A 23,595-nucleotide genomic window follows, 5' to 3' on the forward strand; every position below is an offset into this window, starting at 1 on the left:
AAGTGAATCTTTCTAAGAGTAGAATGTGAACGTTTTAAAATAATAACTAAGAAAATGACATGAAGGCTGTGTTAACCAGTTTGATGGAAGTGTTTCGGATTGTGTGTGAAAACCTCACACTGTACCCCAGAAGTGCATTAATGTACATAGTTACCATTCAATTAAAAAAAAAGAATTCAATGAATTCAAAGACAAAATCACCAAAGATTTTAACACATTGAGACAAGTACTTGCAGCCATCAAAGATCTGAGATATACAGTAGAATCCCTCAGTAACAGAATGGATCAGGCAGAAGAAAAGATCTCTGACATTGAAGACAAAGCTTTTTTTTCTTTTTTTACATTTTAAGTTTGATGGTATATTTTGAAATAAAAATGCAAAATAAATTTTTACAAAATTGTCACATAGGAACACACAATATCATCACATGCATGCTACATTTACTTATAAAAGGTTACAGATCTAGTCATCAACAGAAATAGCTGTTATTTACAAATGTCAAATTTCCTTCCTTGAGGAAAAGAAGAGCTCGGGTGAAAAGACAGACTGCAGATGCAACACTGCTCCACCCCTCTGGGAGGAGGAGTGAGGATGCATGCGGCCTGCCCCTGGCTGGGGGCTGAACTTGGTCCTCTACCTTCCCAGGTGCCAGAGCTGGGTGACTTCTCTGGTCCTGGGCGCTGTGGTCCTCTTACTTCACTGACTACTATAAAACATGACTATAAATTTCCTTTGATTGTGAACAGAAAAATAAGTTAATATGCTTAAAAATTTTACAACAGTGTTCTATAATTTTTATTGTGACATACCACATTTGCAAAATTTTCATTTCAGAAGTTTCTGATTTGGCTCACTTGGTGATCTGTGGCTTGGGGCATCCTCTGTGAAATTAGCTGGGGTCCTTTCTGAAAGCCGCCTCCTATGGCATGGGCTGTGAGAACCCCACTTGTTTGTCCTGAGCATGTCTTTGTTGTGAAAAAAAAAAAAGGTAATTGTTGAATATTGAAAAAGAAAGTAAATATTTTATTTGAGAGGAAGTATGAGCAAACTAAGCTGATTCTTTTAAGGCTAAAAATGCAGCATTCATAAGGAGATAGAGTTAAAACATAACATGCTGAAATGTAGCTGAACTGTGCACATCTCAACATTACTTGAGCTTCACAAACCAGCAAAATCTCCTAAGAGAAACTATGTAAGAACCTCAAACTGTTGGTTACTAACAGGATGACATGAAGAAATTCTAACAGGAACATTCTAACATGCAGTGTTTATAATAAAAATGGAATGCAAGAATGAAGACAAAGCTTTTGAATGCAGCCAAACACTCAAAGAGGAAAAGAAGTGGAGAACAAAAATGGATCATTCCCTGAGAGAATTGTGGGACCACTCCAAAAGAGCAAACATTCACTTCATAGGAATCCTTGAAGGAGAAGAAGATGGTCCGAAAGTCACAGATACTCTACTCCAATAGATAATTGAGGAGAACTTCCCAAGCATCTTAAGAGATACTGAAATTCAGATAGCAGACAGTTTCAGAACCCCAGCATGACTCAAACCAAATAAAGCATCTTCTAGACACACTGTAATTAACTTCACCAAAGTTAATATGAAGGAGAAAATCCTGCAAGTAGCCAAATATAAGAAAATCATAACCTATAAGGGGAAGAATATTAGAATGACTGCAGATTTCTCTGCTGAAACTTTTCAAGCCAGAAGAGGATCATCATCAACCTTTAATCTCCTAAAACAAAACAACTTTCAGCCCAGGATCCTGCATCCAGCTAAATTGAGCTTCATTTATGATGGAGAAGTTAAATATTTTAATAACATACACATATTGAAGAAATTTGCCATAGGCAAACTAGCTTTTCAGGATATCCTCAGACCCATCCTCCACAATGACCAGCACAATGCTCTACCACCAAAGTAAAGTCACTCTGAAATTCTTGATCAAAACCCAATTTCCACAGTGGTGAAAAGATTCAAAATGTCCACTGGACTTTAGAAAAACTTAATACCCCAAATACTACCAGGCTTATCAGTACTCTCAATTAATATGAGTGGCCTAAGCTGTCCTCTTAAGAGGCATAGGTTGGCTCACTGGATAAAAAAACTCAAGCCAGATATCTGCTGCAAAGAAGAATCTCATCTTACCTTAAAGGACAAATACAAACTCAGGGTGAAGGGATGGGCATCTGTAATCCAAGCAAGCGGAAATCAGAAAAAAAGCATGGGTGGCAGTTTTATTTGCGGATACACTAGGCTTTAAACCAACAAAAGTGAGGAAAGACAAGAATGATCACTTCATATTTGTTAAGGGAAACATTCAACATGATGAGATGTTAATTATTAATATTTATGTGCCCAGCCAGAATGCTCCTCAATTTATAAGGGAGACCCTAACAGACATGAGCAATTTAATATCTTTCAGCACCGTAATAGTTGGAGATTTTAACACCCCTTTGGCAGTGTTGGATAGATCCTCCAATCTGCAAGAAACAAAGCAAAGAAATTTTGGACTTAAACTTCAATTGAATTTAACAGACATCTACAGAACATTTCATCCTAACAAAACTGAATACACACATTCTTCTCATCAGCCCATGGAACATCCTCCAAAATTGATGACATCTTAGGTCACAAGTCTAATCTCAGCAAATTTAACAGTATAGATATCTTGTATTTTCTTGAATCATCACCCAATAAAAGTTGAACTCACCAATAACAGGTATCTGCATACTCATACAAAGACATGGAAACGAAATAACCTTATGCTGAATGATAGCTGGGTCATAGATGAGATTAAGAAGGAAATTGCCAAATTTTTAGAACAAAACAATAATGAAGACACAAATTATCAGAACTTGTGGGATACTGCAAAGGCAGTCCTAAGGGGAAATTTATAGCGTTGCACGCCTTCCTCAAGAGAATGGAAAGAGAGGAAGTGAATAACTTAATGGGACATGTTAAGCAACTGGAAAAGGAAAAACATTCCAACCCCAAACCCAGCAGAAGAAAGGAAATAACTAAAATTAGAGCACAATTAAATGAAATTTAAAAAAAAGAATTATTCAAAAGATCAATGAATCCAAAAGTTGGTTTTTTGAGAACTTCAACAAAATGGATAAACCTTTGGCCAACCCAATCAAAAATAGAAAATTAAAGTTCATAATATCATCAATCAGAAATGACAAAAGTGAAATAACAGTAGACACATCAGAAATTCAAAAAATCCTTAATACTACAAAAAAATTATTCTCAGAAATATGAAAATTTGAAAGAAATTGACCAATACTTGGAAGCATGCCAACTTTCTAGACTTAATCAGAATGAATTGGAAATACTGACCAGACCTATATCAAGTACTGAAATAGAATCAACTATACAAAACCTCCCAAAAAAGAAGAGTTCAGGACCAGATGGCTTCACATGAGAATTCTACCAAACCTTCAAAGAGGAACTAGTACCTATAATACTTAATCTTTTCAAAAACATTGAAAAAGAAGGAATACTTTCCAACACATTTTATGAAGGAAATATCACCCTGATCCCAAACCAGGAAAGAAAACTGTAGAGTAATACCTTTAATGAAATAGATGCAAAAACATTCAGTAACATCCTAGCAAACAGAATCCAGCAACACATCAAACGAATTATACACCATGACCAAGTGGGTTTTATCCCATGGTCTCAAGGTTGGTTCAGTATACATAAATCTATACATATAATACATTACATAAACAAAAAACAAAGACCATATAATTCTCTCAAAAGATGCAGAAAAATCTTTCGATAATATCCAGCATCCTTTCATGATCAGAACACTTAAGAAAATAGATACAGAAGGGACTTTTCTCAAATTGATAGGGGCCATCTACAGCAAACCCACAGCCAATATCATATTGAATGGAATAAAATTGAAAACATTTCCACTCAGATCAGGAACCAGGCAAGGTTGCCTATTGTCTCCACTGCTTTTTAACATTGTAATGGAAGTCTTAGCCATCACAATCAGGCAAGAGAAGGCGATCAAGGGTACATAAATAGGGTCAGAGGAGATCAAACTTTAACTCTTCACAGATAATATGATTTCATATCTGGAAAACCCCAGGGACTCAACCATAAACCTATTAGAAGTGATCAAGGAATACAGTAATATCTCAGGATACAAAACCGGTAGCTTTTATATATACCAATAATGGTCAAGCTGAAAACAGTCAAAGACTATTCCCTTTACAGTTGTACCAAAGAAGATGAAATATTTGGGAATTTACCTAACAAAGGATGTGAAAGATCTCTATAAAGAGAATTAGGAAAGTGAGAAAAGAAATAGCTGAAGATATTAACAAATGGAAAAACATACAATGCTCATGGCTAGGAAGAATCAACGTTGTTAAAATGTCCATATTACCCAAAGCAATTAAAAAATTCAGTGCAATCCATATCAAAGCACCACTGTCATACTTTAAAGATCTGGAAAAAATAGTACTTCATTTTATATGGAACAAAAACAAACAAAAAAACCTCAAATAGCCAAGACATTACTCAGAAATTAAAAAAAAAAACAAACAAAAAAAAAAACAGGAGGAATCATGCTACCAGACTTCAAACTGTACTAGAAATGTATATTGATCAAAACAGCATGGTATTGGCACAAAAATAGAGAGATAGATGTATGGAACAGAATTGAGAACCAAGAGATGAACCCAGACACTTATCATCATTTGATCTGTGATAAGCTCATCAAAAATATAAATTGAGGGGAAGATTCCCTATTTAACAAATGGTGCTGGGAGAATTGGCTGGCGACTTGTAAAAGACTGAAACTGGACCCACACCTTTCACCATTAACAGAAATTAACTCTTCACTGGATAAAAGATTTAAACTTAAGACATGAAACTATAAAGATTCTTGGAGTGAGTGCAGGAGAAACACTTGAAGAAACTGACCTGGGAGAATACTTTATGAGGAGATCCCCCCAGGCAGGAACCTGGATTAATCTTGGCTAGGATTGAAAATCCTCTTGAGAAAGAGAGCCATATGTATCCTGCAAATGACAAGAGATTGAAACTGGGCTGAAAGTAGGGAACTGGGACTGTGTTTTAAGGAAATGAAACTATAACCGAAATAACTCCACCTGATGGTGTTTTCTTGTGGCCCAAGGAAACAACTGTGCAAAAATGTAAATAGTAAACATATTCTGTGTTGATGTGGCATCTGAAATAGAGCTCTACCCATTTAGGACCAGAGTTCCAATTCTCCTAATACTAGACCTGTTCTGGATCTGTGTAACTCTAGAGGGCGGGTCTGAACAACTGCATGGCAGGCAAAAGCTCACCAAGATTAAAAGTCCTAAATAAGATGAGCCTGCCAACAAATTTTAGGGTGTATAAGGAAATCTATTTCAATAGAGACATCACATCATTAAATATGATCATTGAAATTTGAGGAAATAAGAACACCATCCAAAAGAAAAAAAAAAAGAAGTTGTGAATGTTTAACAATTTCAAATGAAATGGTAACTTTGTAAGAAATAAGAAGGAGTAAAAAATTGCTTCTTGATAGCCAGGTGTTGTGGTGGGTGCCTGTAGTCCTAGCAACTTGGGAGACTGAGGCAAGACAATCACTTAAGCCCAAGAGTTTCAGGTTGCTGTCAGCTGTGACGCCACACTCTGCCCAGGGCCAGAGACTCTTTCAAAAAAAAAAAAAATTGCTTCTTGGCCTTTTGGCTAAGATCAAGTGAGAATAGGAGTAAATAACAGGGAGACTGAAAAAGGACTACTTGAAAATCTCGTAAACATAAGTTGATAACATTAAAAATAAAGGACCAGGTGCAGTAGCTCATGTCTGTTAATTCCAGGACTCTGGGAAGCCGAGGCAGGCAGATTGCCTGATCTCGTGAGTTCGAGGCCAGCCTGAGCCAGATCGAGATCTTGTGTGTAAAAATAGCTGGGTGTCATGGCGGTTGCCTGTAGTCCCAGTTACTTGGAAGGCTGAAACAAGAGAATCGCTTGAGGCCAAGAGTTTGAGGTTGCTGTGATGCCATAGCACTCTACCGAGGGTGGCAAAGTGAGACTTTGTCTCCAAATAAAATAAATAATGGCTTAAATATCAAATTAGTGCAGCAAAAGAGAATCAGTAAATCAGAAGTTTCAAATGAGAATTAAAAATCTGAATGAGCAAGTCATTTAGAGTAGAGAATGAAAAGATAAAGAGGTTTAAAACATTGAAAGAATAAATTAAGAGGTATGGAAGATACTGTTAGGCAGGTCAGAAGGTAAGAATAGTGTCAGGGAAGAGAAATTTTTGAAGGTTGAACATTTGTTAGATTTGGAGAAAAATACGTGTGTTCAGATTGAAAAAACTCACCAGTTCCAAAGAGGACCTCGAATCAAGAAGGAAAAGATGGAGATTTTACCCCCTTTATGTTTACATGGATGGAGCTGAAAAATGTTCTTCTTAGCAAAGTATCTCAAGAATGGAAGAAAAAGTATCCAATGTACACAGCCCTATTATGAAACTAATTTACAGCTTTCATATGAAACCTATGACTTAATTATAGCCTAAGAATATGGGGAGGGGGAGGGGAGGAGAGGGAGGTGGATGGGTGGAGGGAGGGTGACTCGAGGTATTACCTCTATGGTTTACCTTACAAGGGTACAAGCGAATCTTCTAAAAGTAGAATACAAACATCTTAACACAATAACTAAGAAAATGAAATGAAGGCTATGTTAACCAGTTTGATAAAAATATTTCAAATTGTATGTGAAAACACCAAACTGTACCCAATGATTGCATTAATGTACATAGCTATCATTTAATAATAATTAAAAAAAGGGAAAGAAACTCATCTGTAGGTATAGTATTGTAGATCAAGAAAACACACATGTGTATATGCACATGAACACATATTCTAGCAAATGGGGAGACAAAGCATATTACTTACAAAGAAATGGCAATGAGATTGTCATTGAATGCATTTGTTGGAAACTGCAATTAATGCCAGTGTACAATAATGTTGTGACCATTTTAAGGAAGTGAATCTAAGTGAGCCATAATTTCCCTGCATGAACAGATCGCTTTTCCTACTATACATTCTATTTACTAGAGGGTTGTTAACCCAACCTTCATTTGAATTTCACAAACTAAGCAAGTGTATAAGTGTATTTTTTATGGACTAAATATGTGGTTCCTTGCTGAAATAACATGATTCAAAATTAACATATGAAAAACATAGAACAAAAATTTTATGCCCAGAAATTTGACAATGTGAAGGAAATGGGCCAGTACCTGGACTCACACAATCTTCATAGACTTAACCAGGAAGAAATAGATCTCTTGAACAGACCAATATCAAGCACTGAGATTGTAGAAACAACAAAAAAGCCCAGGACCAGATGACTTCACATCGGAATTCTATCACATCTTCAAAGATGAGCTTGTACCAATACTGTGGAACCTATTCCAAAACATTGAGAAGGAAGGAATCTTCCCTCAACACATTCTATGAAGCAAACATCACCTTAATTCCAAAACCAAGAAAGGAGCTAAGAAGGAGAATAACAGACCAATTTCACCAATGAACATTGATCCCAAAATACTCAACAAAATCTTACCTAATAGATTGCAGCTATTCAGTAAAAAAATTATACATCACAATCAAGTAGGCTTCATCCAAGGGGTGCAAGGTTGGTTTAATATATGCAAATCTATAAATGTAACATACTATATAGAAGCAAAAACAAAGACCATATGATCTTGCCATAGATGCAGAAAAAGCATTGATGAAATTCAGCATCCTTTTCTAAGAAGAACACTTAAGACAGAGGTTCTCAACCTGTGGGTCACAACACACAGGAACTGTCTTAAAGGGCTGTGGCATTAGAAAGGTTGAGAACCACTGACTTAAGAAAATAGGCATGGGTGGCACATTTCTTAAGCTGATTGAAGCCATCTATAACAAACCCACAGCTAATATCATAGTGTTAAACTGAGAGCTTTTCACTTAGAACTGGAACCAGACAAGGATGTCCACTATCGCCAGTGTTAGTGGACTGAAAGCTTTGAATGGTGTAAAAGTGAAAGCTTTTCATTTAGAACTGGAACCAGACAAGGATGTCCACTATCGCCAGTGTTATTCAACATAGTTCTAGAAGTTCTATCCAATGCAGTCAGGCAAGAGAAGGATATAAAGGGCATCCAGATGGGGGTAGAGGAGATCAAACTCTCCCTCTTTGCTGATGATATGATTTTATACTTAGAAAATCCCCGAGACTCAAGCACAAAACTCCTGAAGTCATTAGAAAACACAGTAATGTCTCAGTATATAAAATCAGTGTCTACAAATCAGTTGCTTTTGTAAATCCCAGTAATAGCCATCAAGGACACAATTCCCTTCATGATAGCTTCAAAGAAAATGAAATACTTAGGAATATACCTAACAAAAGAGGTAAAAAGATCTTTTCAAAGAAAAGAAATTGCAAAAGACACTAACAAATGGAAAAACATTAAAAAAAAAAATGGAAGAACATACCATGCTCTTAGGCTGGGAAGAGTCATCATCGTCAAAATGTCTATTTTACCCAAAGCAATCAACAGATTCAATGCGATCCCCATTAAAATACCAACATTATATTTTGAAGAACTGGAAAAAATGGTACTTCATTTTGTATGGAACCAGAAAAAAACCCATATAGCTAAGGCTATTCTTAGTAATAAAAATAAAGTCAAAGGCATAACTGTACCAGACTTCAGGCTATATTAGAAGACTACAGTATTCAAAACAGCATGGTATTGGCACAAAAATAGAGACATAGACATATGGAACTGAATAGAAAACCAAGAGATGAAACCAGCCTCTACGCGCCATTTGACCTTTAATAAACCAAACAAAAGCATACAGTGGGAAAAAGAATCCATATTCATCAAATGGTGCTTGGAGAACTGGATACCCACATGTAAAAGACTGAAAATCGACCCCCACCTTTCACCCCTCACAAAAATTGACTCAATGTAAGACATGAAATGATAAAAATATTAGAAGAAAGTGTGGGTAAAAATTTTGAAGATGTTGGACTAGGGGAGGATTTTATGACAAAGACTTCAGTGGCCATTGCAACAACAAAAATTAACAAATGAGACTTAATGAAGCCGAAAAGCTTCTTCATAGCTAAAGACATAAGTAAAGGAAAAATATAACCTTCAGAATGGGGAAAGATATTTGCAGAGTATCAATCTGACAAAGGGTTGATAACTAGAATCTACAGAGAACTCAACAGAAAAAGAGTAAACAACCCCATCTACTTCTGGGCAAGAGATATGAACAGAACTTTCTTTGATGCAGGCAGACAAATGGCTAACAAACATTTGAAAAAATGCTCTTCATCTCTGATCATCAGAGAAATGCTAATCAAAACCACCCTGAGATATTATTTAACCCCAGTGAGAATAGCCCACATCATAAAGTGTCAAAGCTGCAGGTGCTGGCGTGGATGTGGAGAGAAGGGAATACTTTTACACTGCTGGTGGGACTGCATACTAATATAACCCTTTTGGAAGGAAGTATGGAGAATCCTCAACTCAAATTAGCCATCCCAATTGATCCTGCAATCCCATTACTAGGCATCATCTACCCAGAAGAAAAAAATCATTTTATTGTAAGGATATTTGCACTAGACTGTTTATCACAGCTCAATTTATAATTGCCAAAATGTGGAAACAACCTAAATGCCCACCAACCCAGGAATGGATTATAAAACTGTGGTATATATATACCATGGAATACTATTCAGCTATTTAAAAAGATACTTTACATCTTTTGTATTAACCCGGATGGAGGTAGAACATACTCTTCTTAAAGTGTCACAAAAATGGAGAAGCAAGAATCCAATGTACTCAATTCTAATATGAAGGCAATAGATGATCTAAATACAAGGTGGGGGTGGGGTGGGGGAATGAGGGATCAGGGAGAGGGGAGAAGAGAGAGGGATGGGGGATCACAGTGTATGACACACCTCTTTGGGATGGAACACAATTACAAGAGGGGCTTTACCTAACAACCACAATCAGTATAATCTAATTCTTTGTACCCTCAATGAATCTCAAACAATAATAAAAATTTATATATAAAGCATAACTAGGGTTTAGGAAATCTACTGAGAAAATAATAAAGTTTTAATGAACACTTCATTAAGATACTTGGTTTACACACATTTAGTTGAAGAAAGAAGAAAGGTAGATGTTTAAGATACTTTTTAGCATCTATCATCAGCCTTTAATGACATTACTTTTATTCATGTGTTATCAACATATGCAGTAGCATCAAATAAGTAAGAGTGTGTATATATGCGGGACTGTGTAAAGCATCTGGAATTTCAAAAGAAACATTAGATACAATTACTTCTAAAGAGCTTAATTTATATATTAGGAAAAGCAACTGATAATCTTAAGGGATGCTCACAAAAGGACTTTATTATTAGCCCCCACTGTCCTTTTTCAGTAAGAAAAGTTCTCCTGCTACTGGTAGGAAACTAGAATCTGATCATGTCTTGAACTCTTATGGTTTCTATTAAGTCAACAAATGCTTTCTGGTGTCTTAAAAATCAAAGTTCCTTCTCTTTTCATGGTTGCAGCTACCTCCCTTCTCCCAGCTAGAGCCTACTGTAGCTGAGAGACATTATGGGAAAAAGAGATCCTTGAGGCTCCTTTTTTCTTTCTTGCTTACCTCTTCCCTAACTCCACAGCTACTATTTTGGGCCCCTCTGGAGTTGGAGCCTGGAAAAATGAGGGAAAAGGAAGGGGAATAGAAATGTTCCTACTTGACTGCCACTATTATAAAATCCCTTTACATATTTTGGGCTTAACAGACTTCTAAAGCTGACTTTCTTTCTTATAAAGTATTGCACAAGTCTGTGCCAATCCCCTGCTGCTGTACATCACTTGTAAACAGTTCTTTCTGTATTGGTGAATCCCTTACTCTCTTTTTGGTCTCAAAAATTCTAGAAATAACCTTGAGCTTCTTGCTGCTGAGCTCTATTTACCATTCTAAGTGACTCTCATAAGCAGGAACTAAGACAACCTTTTTTCATGGCTTTCATACTCAAATTTCCTAAGTGGTTGTTGAGAATCTCTTTTGTAACACTTTTTTTTTTGGTCTGGTTAATATATGAAAGTTTACATTGGTTCTAATGCAGTGGTATATCGTAAACCCTATCTAATCCTTTTCTGTACCTGGAATAGGAATCAAATACCAGTCCACCATGCCCTCTTAATTGTGGGGAGCATACATTAGTATTTTCATGTTGTTTTGGTAAAACTTGTTTCTTCAAAAAAAACCCCAAAAAAACTCTAATAAAATTAGCCTGTTGCTATTTCATGGATGCTGGCAGAAGGCACAAGCCTCCTGATTTAAAGACAAAGGACTTTATTATTCACAGCACAGCCAAGTATCAAGAACATCAAGTTTATGTTATTTCTTCTGAACCACAGTTCTCACAGGGACAGTGGGAAGGACCCAGGTGGATGCGTAGTAGGTCATATGGAAAAGGAATACAGAGCTTGGAAAATCTGGTGCTTTTATAAAAAGCAGTAAGCAAGTGTGTTCTTTGTCTCAGAGGGAACATAAAACCCATATTATTTTGGGTTTTTTCTATTCTGATTTTGATAAAATTTGAGCAAGATAGATTTATTATTTGTAAGTCCTTTATTTACTTTTTTCTTTTTGTTTTGAGTCTCACTGTGTCACCCTTGGTAGAGTGCTGTGGTGTCACAGCTCACAACAACCTCCAGCTCTTGGGCTTAAGCAATTCTTTTGCCTCAGCCTCCCAAGTAGCTGGGACTACAGGTGCCCACCACAATGCCCATATTTTTTTTTTTTTTTGGTTGCAGTTGTCATTGTAATTTTAGCTGGCCCGGGCTAGGTTCAAACCCACCAGCCTCAGTGTATGTGGCTGGCGCCATAACTACTGTGCTATAGGTGCTGAACCCTTAAGTCCTTTAGTAGAAAGAAGTAAACATCACATGTTGCTTCTTTATCTCACCAAAAAGCCCTATAATTAATAGTATATTCTTCCTTAGAAGGAACCATCTGGAACAATAGAGTGAATGATTAGGAATATTTCTTCCTTCTAGTCAAAAGTGATTCATAGTTATTATTGATATGGTCTTCCTTAATAAAATGAAAGTTCCCTTATAGTTTTTGTATACCTTCTGCCCTAACATTTTGTTAATTTTTGGTATTTCAAAATACTTTAAAAATTATAATAGGAAAAAATAATTACAGCAATGTTTTCTTCTGGACATACAAGATAATAGTTTGAATAGTTTTGATTATCCCTTTCAAATTAAAGGAATTATGTAATAAACCTTTTAAAAATGCATGGAGTTTTTTGTTTGTTTTGCAGTTTTTGACCGGGGCCAGGTTTGAACCCACCACCTTTGGTATATGGGGTCAGCGCCCTACTCCTTTAAACCACAGGTGCCACCCCCAAAATGCATGTTTTTTAATCGAGTAAAACTTGTCTAAATTGAAATGTAAAAAACATTTTATAATCTTTTTGTTGTCTTTTAAAAATTGGATCCAACAGGAACCATTTTCAAGGTCATACAAACTGCTTATCAGAGAAAATAGAAATGTATCAGTAAGTTAGTACAGAATGAAGTAATTGCCTCATCGAATTTTTATTCATCTTTATTTTAGTTTCATAGCTTGCCTTATCTGCAACATTAAGAAAGGAAGTTACTTTGTGAAGTGGTTGAAATTATGAACTTATACATAGTGATTAAAAGTTTTTTAAAGTTGAACATGAACACAGTATTACTTTCAGCAGCTTTGCTAGGTAACAGATTACAAAATAAAGACTAAAGAACTGGATTTTCCATTTATTAGCTATTTCACATTGGGAAGGTACTTGATTACAAAATAAAGACTAAAGAACTGGATTTTCCATTTATTAGCTATTTCACATTGGGAAGGTACTTTATTTTTTAGTGTTTTCTCATCTGTAAAACAATATAAACTAGAAGGATCAAACAGGTTTGTAAAAGAAAGTATTTTTTAAAATGTTAATCTTGTATTGTTAAGATGCTCCTGTTGGCAAATGTTTCTTATTTGTAGTGGCAAATACACTTCTACATTAAAACTTATTTTATGAGTATACAAATTCTGTCAAAGCTAGCTGTATCTATGGGGTGAGTCTGTGTGTGAAGGGGGTGGATATATATATGGATTAGTAGGTTGATGTGAGTCTGTGTGTGAGGGGGTGGTATCTACCTGTTCCTGAATCAGTGGGTTTATGTGAATCTACCTGTAGGGGTTGATGTGTTTGCAGATGACCCCTGACTTGTGTATATGTGTTATACTTGCATGTGTGTGTTCTTTCTACACATTTCTGTGTGCATATGCCCGTGTTAACTTTAATATACTGAGGTTGAATGAAGAACAATTGACACTTTAAAGAAAAATGGGAAAACATCAGTGATTATTTGTATTTATAGAAAGGCAAAAAAAGTTTTAAATTTTTGTTCTTCAAAGTTTGACATTTTTGTCAGGATATTGTAAGTAAAATTTGTTTTAACTATTGCAGACTTTGCTTTTGAAACACTTGATTTTTATAAGCATTAAAAGTATTTTATAAACATTATTATATTCTTCGTTTCATATAAAAGAGAATAAAAGCTTGAGACTCATGACTTCCCAAACTATATTTTCATAAAAATTCTTTGGGTTAATATCTTCAGTAATTGTTTTGAGGGAGGAGTTATCTTAATTCAGCTTCTGTCAAGTTTTTTATTTCCATTTGTCTTTATTTTTTGTTAAGATTTATCTCCTTGTGAGTTATTAATTTGATTCTTCAGGCAGTATAGAGTGGTAGTTAAGAGAACAGATCCTAAATTCTGCTTCCCATGTTCAGACTCTTGTTTTACCACTTAATTTTGTGACTTTCAGGAAGCTTTCTGACCTTTCTACCTCTATTTCCTTACCTCTAACATGATGAGGATAGTATTCATATGCCATGGAATACTATTGAGCCATATCTTATATTCCTTTATTGAAAAATAAATTATATAATTCATATAAAATCAAATATCAGAATGCTTTCTATATTGCTAGTAGTCAATAAATAGTTATTACTTAGGCAAGTTTTAATGATATTTATCTATTGGTAATGATAGACACAGTCATCAAACAAACCGAATAATCACTAGAAAGAATGTTTCTGCTCAGAATGTGCATTATTAGAGCATTTTCAGCATGCTGAATTACAATAATTTGTTTAAAATTGTGATGCCTATATGTGGCAAAGGATAAATTTCTTTTATAGGAATCTCTCTTTATACAAAGGGGGTGTACTCTTACGTCTCAGTTAATTATTAGAAATGTCATTAACAAAAATAGATGTCATAGTTGTGTATTTGTAGAGGTCTTCTATTTTCCAGTAGCTTTTAACTTTTTTCACCTGTGAGGTAGAAGCATATCTCCCCAGCCTTCTTGATTTATAAGCAAAATTCCCTCTTCTCTGAGCAGTGCTTCCCGCTAAGTGCCTGACAACCTAATTATAGCTTGGGCATGTAATTTCTCTCCAGGTAACTGAATTAAGAATTTTTTGCCTTATTTGAGCCAGGTCACTGCTTTCTACTCTTTGGCTATTATCTTCAGTGACCAAGTATTGAGGATATAAGCACTTCCTCAGAAAATCTATTACTATAATCAAGTCTACTATGTTAAAACAAAAGAACACCTATCTGCCCCCAGCAATGTATGGAGAATTACAGTTGTTTCATGTCTCTGTCAGTATTCAGGGTTATTATCTTTTAAGTTTAGCCATTACGATGGGTGCTTAACTTATATTTCCCTGTTGGGAATAATGTTGAGCGCATTTTCTTATGCATATTGACCATTTGGATATTTTGTTTGACTAATGCCTATTCAAGTCTTTTGCCTACTCTAAATTTAGAGTCTTTTTGTATTGCTTTCTATATATTCTGGATGTGAGTCTTTTGTTGGGTGTATATGTTGTAAATATCTTTTCCCAGTGCATGATGTGCCTTTTTCCTCTCTTAATGATATCTTTGCTTTGTTTGTTTTTTCTGCTTTATTTTTAAAAAGTGGAAAAGCCAGAGCTATTATTTTTTATTTCTATTAAATAGGATTTTAGCTTGTAGTCACTATGTTCTGTGAATAGGTTTTATCCTGTATGTTATTTTTATGTGGATTAGATAAAAGCACCCCCACTGAGTGGATCCAGCCCCACTACAGTTAAGATTTTTAAAGTGGTAGTGCCTTTTAGTTTCTGAAAATGTTTCTTTCAGGTAACCTCAGTATTCAGTCAAGGCATTCAGTTTCCTAAGTGGAGCTCAGCCTGGCTTGGATTTTAGTTCTTTCTTAGCCCCTCAGTCTGGTGTTACCTTTGGTCAGTATTCAAACTGCATGACCAAAAACGGCATTATCTTTAAGGCATTATCTTATTCAAGGTATTGAATACAATTACTTTGTACTTTAATTATATATTGTTGTTTTTCTTTTCAAGAGGCTGTTTTTATTAAGTTGGGAGAATGACCTCCAAAAATAATTCCCTAGTTTTGAGTGGGTTATATCTTAAACATTTGGTTATAATTAGATATTTCACACTCAGGATGTATTTTTCCCACTACAACATTGTTCTGAGGCATCTTGGTTCTCAGCTAACCTATAATAGTGAGATGGAGACCCTAGCCACTGTGTATAATAGTCTTTCTATAACAAATATTATGCAGAGGATAGCAGCAACAAACTTCCCATTTTTCTTTATGTCAGATGTCAGAATTACTGCACTTTCCAGATGCTTGTGATGGTTGGGCTTCATCCTGATGCAGTGGTACCTGTGGATAAGAGGGATTAGCTGAGAACACCAGGGTACTTGCTAGTCATAACCTATAAAATGTTTCGTAGTTTTAGGCTAATTCTCCTTTTTTCTTCTCTTCCTAATGCCCCAGAATCCTACCTCCCTTTTCATTTTGTCCATATAAATTAAATAAATTTCTCATTTCCTTGACCTACTATGGAAGAGAATTCATGGTGAGAAATATTTTCCACCTCTTTAATCCCTGAGGCAAAAGTGCTCAACCAGTCTTTTGAGGCTAAAAGTTTGGTTTTATTTTGTTCTTAGATATTAACAATAGTGGGGGAAATAAACGGGACAAAAATAGCAAATAAACAGGGTGATATCACCAAGTTGCAAAAAAAAGTGTTACTAGTTCTAGATTTTAAGTGAGACCAGTTCCTTATTTTTCTTCATCTGATTTCATAAATGTTTTTGTCATTCCTTTAGTGATTATTTATGTTAATTCTCTCTAAAATTATTATTACTTTTGTCACTTATTCCCTAATGTTTTTTAAATCTTGGAGCTAATATACTTGGAACTCATTTCAAATTCTAAGAAGACTCATCACATCATGACTAGAATTTATAGTATTCTAAGTACATATATTTGGGGAGATAGGCTTTCTTTTTATCTAAATCCCTACTTAATTGTAAACAAGAGCATAACTATATTATATCCCAAAGAATTAGATATGTGAAATGCTATAGGCTGTGTAGTTTCAGTTGGTATTCCAAAGTAAGGTCGGTAGCATGATGCCTTTTGTTTTGAGTATTTGTTAAGCCTCCTTAGAAACTTTTCTGGTTGTTTTTGATGTCACAGAGGCCTTGAAAAATAGATTGGTTAAGATTGATCAGTTTTAAAGTTATTTTTGTTTATTTTTAAACACTTTTTAAAATGATTAAGTAAAAATTTCATTAATTAATCTTTAGGCATGCTGGGCTCTTCTATTGAAGCTCTTGCCAGTTTTTGAAATACTGCTGATAAACATAATTAATATTCAGAATAATTTATACCTGTAGCCTAATTAAATGACTTGTCCAATTTAAATCCTATTTATTTTTTATCGTAGAGAGTTACCTGTCTTGGTTTATAATGATGACTTAAAATTTTTTTTCTTTCTCATCAAAATTAATGTTCTCTAGAAGAAAATTGTCATTTCAATAGAGAAAGGGAACACAAATATTAACATCATCTTATTTGTGTGCCTTTTGCAAAGACATTGTATGAGAGATCCCTAGAGCTTTAAAAAACTAAAGATCTTAATATAAATGAAAGGATACAAATTATTCTTTCGTTTGGGTGCTTTATTTCCTTTCCTGTTTGTCTTCTATTTGCCACTAAAAATTAGTTTTCTCAATTTATATACTTTCCCCCTGAGCATTTATAGACTTTAATAGTAATTACATATTGTGTTTTTTATTTCCATAGTTATTCAAGTTAAGTATATAATTTCATAATACTATGTACCTTGTATTTTTGCTATAGCACTCTGAGAAAATCAATGTATTTTACAGATCTTCACTTAAGGAGTAATTATTTAATTATTGATTAATATTGTCATCTTTTCTGTAAGGAAAATAATGCCAATATAAAATAAATTCCCTAAAATTGCTAATGATTCCCTTTAAAATGCCCAGGAATTTTTTATTCCTGGTCTAGCATACTTGAAACAGATTACCTATCACCTCAACTATGTAAATAGTTGAATGAATTCCAGGACATACTATAGTAAAGACTTTACTGTTAAACCTGGGAGTTTGAGTCTTCCATTTAGGAGAATATATTCTAAACTATATTTCTTATTAAAAGTTGTATGACTAAGGAGCAATATATAGTAATGCATTAAATACTAATAAGTTCATAACTATGGCTTTGCTTCTCTTTATCAACATAGGATTTACAATTTTAAAGTGGTTAGTAATTATAAACCAGATCCATTTTATTTATGTAAGACAGGAATTTATTTTTTTCTTTAGAAACATTTTTATAAAGCCATACTCTTAGGGGAATTCATATTGTACAGTTAAAAACTACAAGCTGACATTTTAACATACATATTTTCATCTGAATTATTAAACTGTTAGTGAGTTAATACAAACAAGCTTTGTAAAGATTCCTTGGTAAGACAGGAACTTAGATATTAATATAGTACCTATATTAAGAGGTCAGGTTTGACTTTAATCAATAGGCATCTGAAATATTATTTTTCGTATTATGAAAAGATTTTTAAGGGAAGATATTTCTGATACTACAAAGGTAAAATTTGTAATGTTATGGCATAATTTAATCTACATATTTATTAATGTTCATATTTACTGTTCAGATTTAGGGAAGTGAAGTATTTATAGCATATATTTCTCATTTTCAATCTTAACATAAAAACTAGGAAGAATAAATCATCATGGTAAAATATTACATCTTCTTGGAAACTTTGAGAAAAAATATCACTTATTAATAATATCCAGAAAGTGAAAAAATACAAAAAATTGGTATTTACTTTGTTCTCTGTTTGCTTCTTCTTCCTTCCTCCCAAAGCAGATTGCCAAACTGAGGCAGCAACTACAACGCAGCAAACAAAGTAGTCGGCACAGTAAGGAGAAAGATCGCCAGTCACCTCTCCATGGCAGTCATATAACAATCAGTCACACTCAGGTGAGCAAACTTCTTTTTTTTTTTTTTTTTGCAGTTTTTGGCCAGGGCCGGGTTTGAACCCACCACCTCTGGTATATGGGATCAGCACCCTACTCCTTGAGCCACAGGTGCCGCCCTGAGCTAACTTCTTGTTCAGATTTAAATGTTTCCTTTTAGTTCATAAAGGTTTCATTTTAGGATTTTTGTTTAAAAAGTGAAATTTTTATCTCTACTAAACTTCTGTTTGTTAAATTGTAGTAAGAAGATTTTTTAAAATCATTAATATGTTTAACCTTCTTTTAATAATGTATGTAACAGAGTATAGTGGTCTCAAGGATGATACTGGCCTGGGCTGAAATCCTAGCTCATTCACTTATTGAGCAAATGAGTATTTTCTCATTTAATCTTCCTTATAGTTACTTAACCTATCTGTCTCTATATCCCTCTATGTGTTTTACTCCTATTTTGTGTATTAAGAACTTGAAGATTAGACATTTTACCCCTATAAATATGTACTAACATATATCCTATGGAATAAACAGTATAGCATAAGAAACCCAAGCAGCAACATTAGTAAATGTACTATTTTAGATTATTGTATCAGGAAGTCAAAAAGTAGGGAAAAAGCATTTGATTCTATAATGCTGAATAACAGTTGATAAAAACTCAGTTTCCAGTTTTTTGTTTGTTTGTTTTGGTTTGTTCTGGTTTGGCCAGGGCTGGGTTTGAACCTGCCACCTCCAGCATATGGGGCCAGCGCCCTACTCCTTTGAGCCACAGGCACCGCCCTCAGTTTCCATTTTTGACTTTTAAAAAATCTTAGTAAACTAAAAATAGGACACTTCCTAATGTGAGGCCCTGACAATCAAATATTGGCAGCATTATTGTTAAAATTAAAAGCAACTCAAGGATGTCTATAATTAGTGATAACTGTTCTCTAGTAGCTTAAATGTTCTAGGCAGGGCAGTAAGAAAAAGAATTATCATCTTAGTCTATATTATGTATTTAGAAAATTCAGGTAAATTAATTAGATCATTAAAACTAATTATAGGATAGCTAAAGCGAAAAATAACTGACATTACCGAGTGTTGATGAGGATGTGAAACAAGTAGAATAGTCACCTGTTACCGGGGGGAGCATAAAATGTTACAGCCACTTTGGCAGGCATCCTGTCATTTTCTTTTTTTTTTTTTTGAGACAGAGCCTCAAGCTATCCCCCTAGGTAGAGTGCCATGGCATCACAGCTCACAGCAACCTCCAACTCCTGGGCTCAAGTGAGTCTCCTGCCTCAGCCTCCCAAGTAGTTGGGACCACAGGCACCCACCACAGTGCCCAGCTATTTTTTGGTTGCAGCCATCATTGTCGTTTTGGCAGGCCCGGGCTGGATTCCAACCCCCCACCTTAGGTGTATGTGGCTGGCGCCTTAGCCACTTGAGCCACAGGCGCCGAGCCCTGTCATTTTCTTAAGATGAGAAACATAAACTGATCATTCAACCCAGAAATTTCATCCTTTGATGTCTGTCCATGAGAAATATAAGCAATGGCCACACAAAGACTTACACATGAATATTCTTAGAGGCATTACTCACAATACTAAAAAAAGGGAAACAAATAATTCATCAACTGGTAGGTTGATAAAACAATTATACCCATATACCCAGTAAAAATGTAAGGGAATTACTGATACATATAACAATATGGTTGAATCTTGAAATATCATGCTAAGTGAAAGTGGGAAGCAGAAGCCTCCAGTGTGATTTATTATATTAAATTCTCAAAAAGGCAAAATTGTAGACACAAAGTTTTATGGGTGTGAATTGACTACAGAGAAGACATAGGGAATTTTTTTTGGATGATGGAAGGTTCTAAATATGACTATACAGGTAATGGGATGACTGTATATAACAAAGTTCAATAAACTATATACTTAAAATGGGAAGATTGTATTATATACTAAAATGGGAAGATTGTATTATATACTGATCATAGTTCTTCAGAACTGTAACACAAACTGGCAAGCTTGAGACAGTTGAAGTAAAAATTCATGTTTTCCTTTTTCTTCTTAATCTGATGAAACTAAAGTTCTAATTTATTTCAAGCACTTTTTCTCTAGGAGTCCAGTGCACTTATACTATAATAGATTGACTCACTAATTTAACAAAAATGATTTACACAATTGCTCAATTTTATGTTGAATTTTTGGTTTGTGATTATGTTTAAAAATGATCATCCCTGGCTATAAATTGGCAACCGTTGATAATTTTTGAAGCTGGATGATGTGTAACTGAGAATTTATTATGCTCTTCTGTTGAATTATGTTTATGATTTGAATTTTCCATAATAAAAAGGAGAGAAGCTAAAACCTCATTTTAGTAGTTTTATATAAGCAATAGCATATTAGAAAATATGAAAAAATATGTTTAAAATTTATATATAAACTATATATCTTTATTGAGTATATGAAATGTAAAATAGAGACATACACAGCAAACCTATGAATAAAAAGACTCAATATTTATTTAAAACAGCAATTTACCCCATATTAATGTATAAATTCTGAGTTCCAATGGAAATTTAAAAGGAGTTGTTTTTATTATTTGAAAAGTCATCTTCAGGCTTGGCAGCTGTAGCTCAGCGGCTAGGGCACCAGCCACCATAACACCAGAGCTGGAGGGTTCAAACCCAGCCCGGGCCTGCCAAACAACAATGACGACTACAACCAAAATAATGGCTGGGCATTGTGATAGGAGCCTGTAGTCCCAGCTACTTGGGAGGCTGAGGCAAGAGAATCGCTTAAGCCCAAGAGTTTGAGGTTGCTGTGAGCTGTGACCCAAGAGTTTGAAGTTGTTGTGAGCTGTGACATCACAGCACCGTACCCAGGGCAACATAATGAGACTGTCTCAAAAAAAAAAAAGTCATCTTCAGTTGTTAATGAGAAAGCAATGCCCATTATTAGAAAATTTGAAAAGTCTTTCCCTACAAGACCCCAAAATGTAATATGAAACTACAGCGATTAAAGTGGAGCTCTGTATAGTATTCAAGAAAATCAAATGTAGAATCCATACAGAAATGCTGGGGCAGTTGGATTACAGTAGGGAAAAAAATATGAATACTTTGTATCATATACAGAAATAAATTTTGATGGGTTAACTATGTATTTAAATATGAAAAATCAAAGTTATAAAAGAAAAGCATTTGATAAAATATTTTATAAAATACATTTGACCCATGAACAAAGCTGGGGTTAGGTGTACCAGTATCTTTGCAGTTAAAAATTTATGTATAACTTTTGGACTTCCCCACAATCTAAGCTTATGACCGACTGTTGACTAGAAGCCTTATCAACAAAATAAAGTTGGTTTACACATATTTTGTATGTTATATGTATTATATACTATATTCTTGAAGCTGGAGAAAAGAATATGTTATCAAGAAAATCAGAAGGAAGAGAAAATATATTTACTTTTCATTAAGTGGAAATGGATCATCATAAAGGTGTTTGTCCTCATCTTCTTTGAGTTGAGTAGGCTGAGGAGGAGGAGGAGGGATTGATCCTGCTGTCTCAGTGGTGGCAGGAGTGAAGAAAATCTGCATAATAAGTGTATCTACACAGTTGTATTATTCAAGGATCAACTGCACTTGAAAAATAATTGATAGTAATGTATGAGAAAGAGTTAAAACTTCAATATGAAAAAAGTTTATGTATCAGTAAGAGACAAAGGACATTAATGGGCGGTTAGCATTTCACAGATGGCAGAAATATAGCCCTAAATGTGGAAGATACTATTAATGTTTTAACCAGTGATTAGCAATCTACTTCATCATGAGTCATACATTAATGTATTAAATTCAATAATTTATGATAAGGTAGAGGTCATATATTGTATTAATTTTTACCTTATTTTTATCTTATTTCTTTCCTATTGTTTAAGTTCCTTGAACATGAAAAGCATTGTTTTATACTTTGTTTGAAACATCTATTAGAGATGGTTCATTTTTGAAAACTCTTAGAAAGGACTTTTGAAAACAGCCTTGAACAAGTTAAGTGTGTGGTGTTGAACTTAACATAGTATTGTTGCCACATTTCTTAATAATCCAACAGATTTTCTTAAATGGTTGACTAAATGGAAATGAAAAATCCCCAAAGGTAGCTGTTACTGTATTAAGAAATAAAACTTTTAAGGCTGGGCACAGTGGCTCACGTCTGTAATCCCAGCACTGTGGGAGGCTGATGAACTCACCAGCCTGATCAAGAGTGAAACTTTATCTCTGAAAAATAGCTAGGCGTGGTGGCGGGCACCTGTAGTCCCAGGTACTTGGGAAGCTGAGGTAAGAGAACCTGTTGAGCCCAAGAGCTTGAGGTTGCTATGAGCTGTGAAGCCGTAGCACTACCTGGGTAAGAAAGTGAGACTATCTCAAAGAGAGAAAAAAGAAAAGAAACTTTTTAAACACACACATACAGAGCTATACAGTGGACTCACACAATAATGTTTAGCTGTGCTTTTCCAGTAAAACAGAAAAAGAAAAAAAATAATATAGAAGATTTTGACTGCTATTCTATTGAAAAAATATTTATAATACACTATACAGTTATACTTTTATACTTTACCTAAAGGGATTTTCAAGGATTATTTTGACAATGTAATTTATATCTCACTTCTTTACTTAAGAACCTAAATTTCTATATGTGTATCTTAATTCCTATTATATTTGAAAGGTTAAAAATAACTCCATTCAGAGTTATTCTGAGTTTAGATTTTAAAATTTAGTATGCTCTTTAGTTCTTGATTGCTTTGATCACAAATAATTTAACACTACTCTATCCTATCTTATAGGCTACTGGATCAAGATCAGTCCCTATGCCACTTTCAAATATATCAGTGCCAAAATCATCCATTTCACGTGTGCCCTGCAATGTAGAAGGAATAAGTCCCGAATTAGAAAAGGTATTCATTAAAGAAAATAATGGGAAGGAGGAAGTATCCAAGGTAAGGTTACATGGAATGTTTGAATTTTTTCTCCTTTAATATTAGAAACTATCTCAAAAGTCCTTTTTTGAACAATAGTTTTATTAAAATATAAATCACATATGATACAATTT

General features: G+C 34.5%; 1 protein-coding gene across 2 annotated transcripts in view; it reads left to right on the plus strand.

The window, feature by feature from the left end:
• GLCCI1 (glucocorticoid induced 1) overlaps nt 1-23,595 on the plus strand; it is a 126,504-nt gene that overhangs the window by 84,263 nt on the left and 18,646 nt on the right. Inside the window, exons 4-5 of one of the 2 annotated variants that reach the window (XM_003782704.2) lie at nt 18,399-18,515; nt 23,330-23,482. In XM_003782704.2, the coding sequence (XP_003782752.1) occupies nt 18,399-18,515; nt 23,330-23,482 (270 nt within the window). The remainder of the gene's footprint in view (nt 1-18,398; nt 18,516-23,329; nt 23,483-23,595) is intronic. The other variant, XM_023518845.1, reaches the window with a different exon arrangement.

The sequence above is a fragment of the Otolemur garnettii genome, unplaced genomic scaffold (assembly GCF_000181295.1).
Source record: "Otolemur garnettii isolate 467f Iridium unplaced genomic scaffold, OtoGar3 scaffold00005, whole genome shotgun sequence".
Taxonomy (NCBI): Eukaryota; Metazoa; Chordata; class Mammalia; order Primates; family Galagidae; genus Otolemur; species Otolemur garnettii.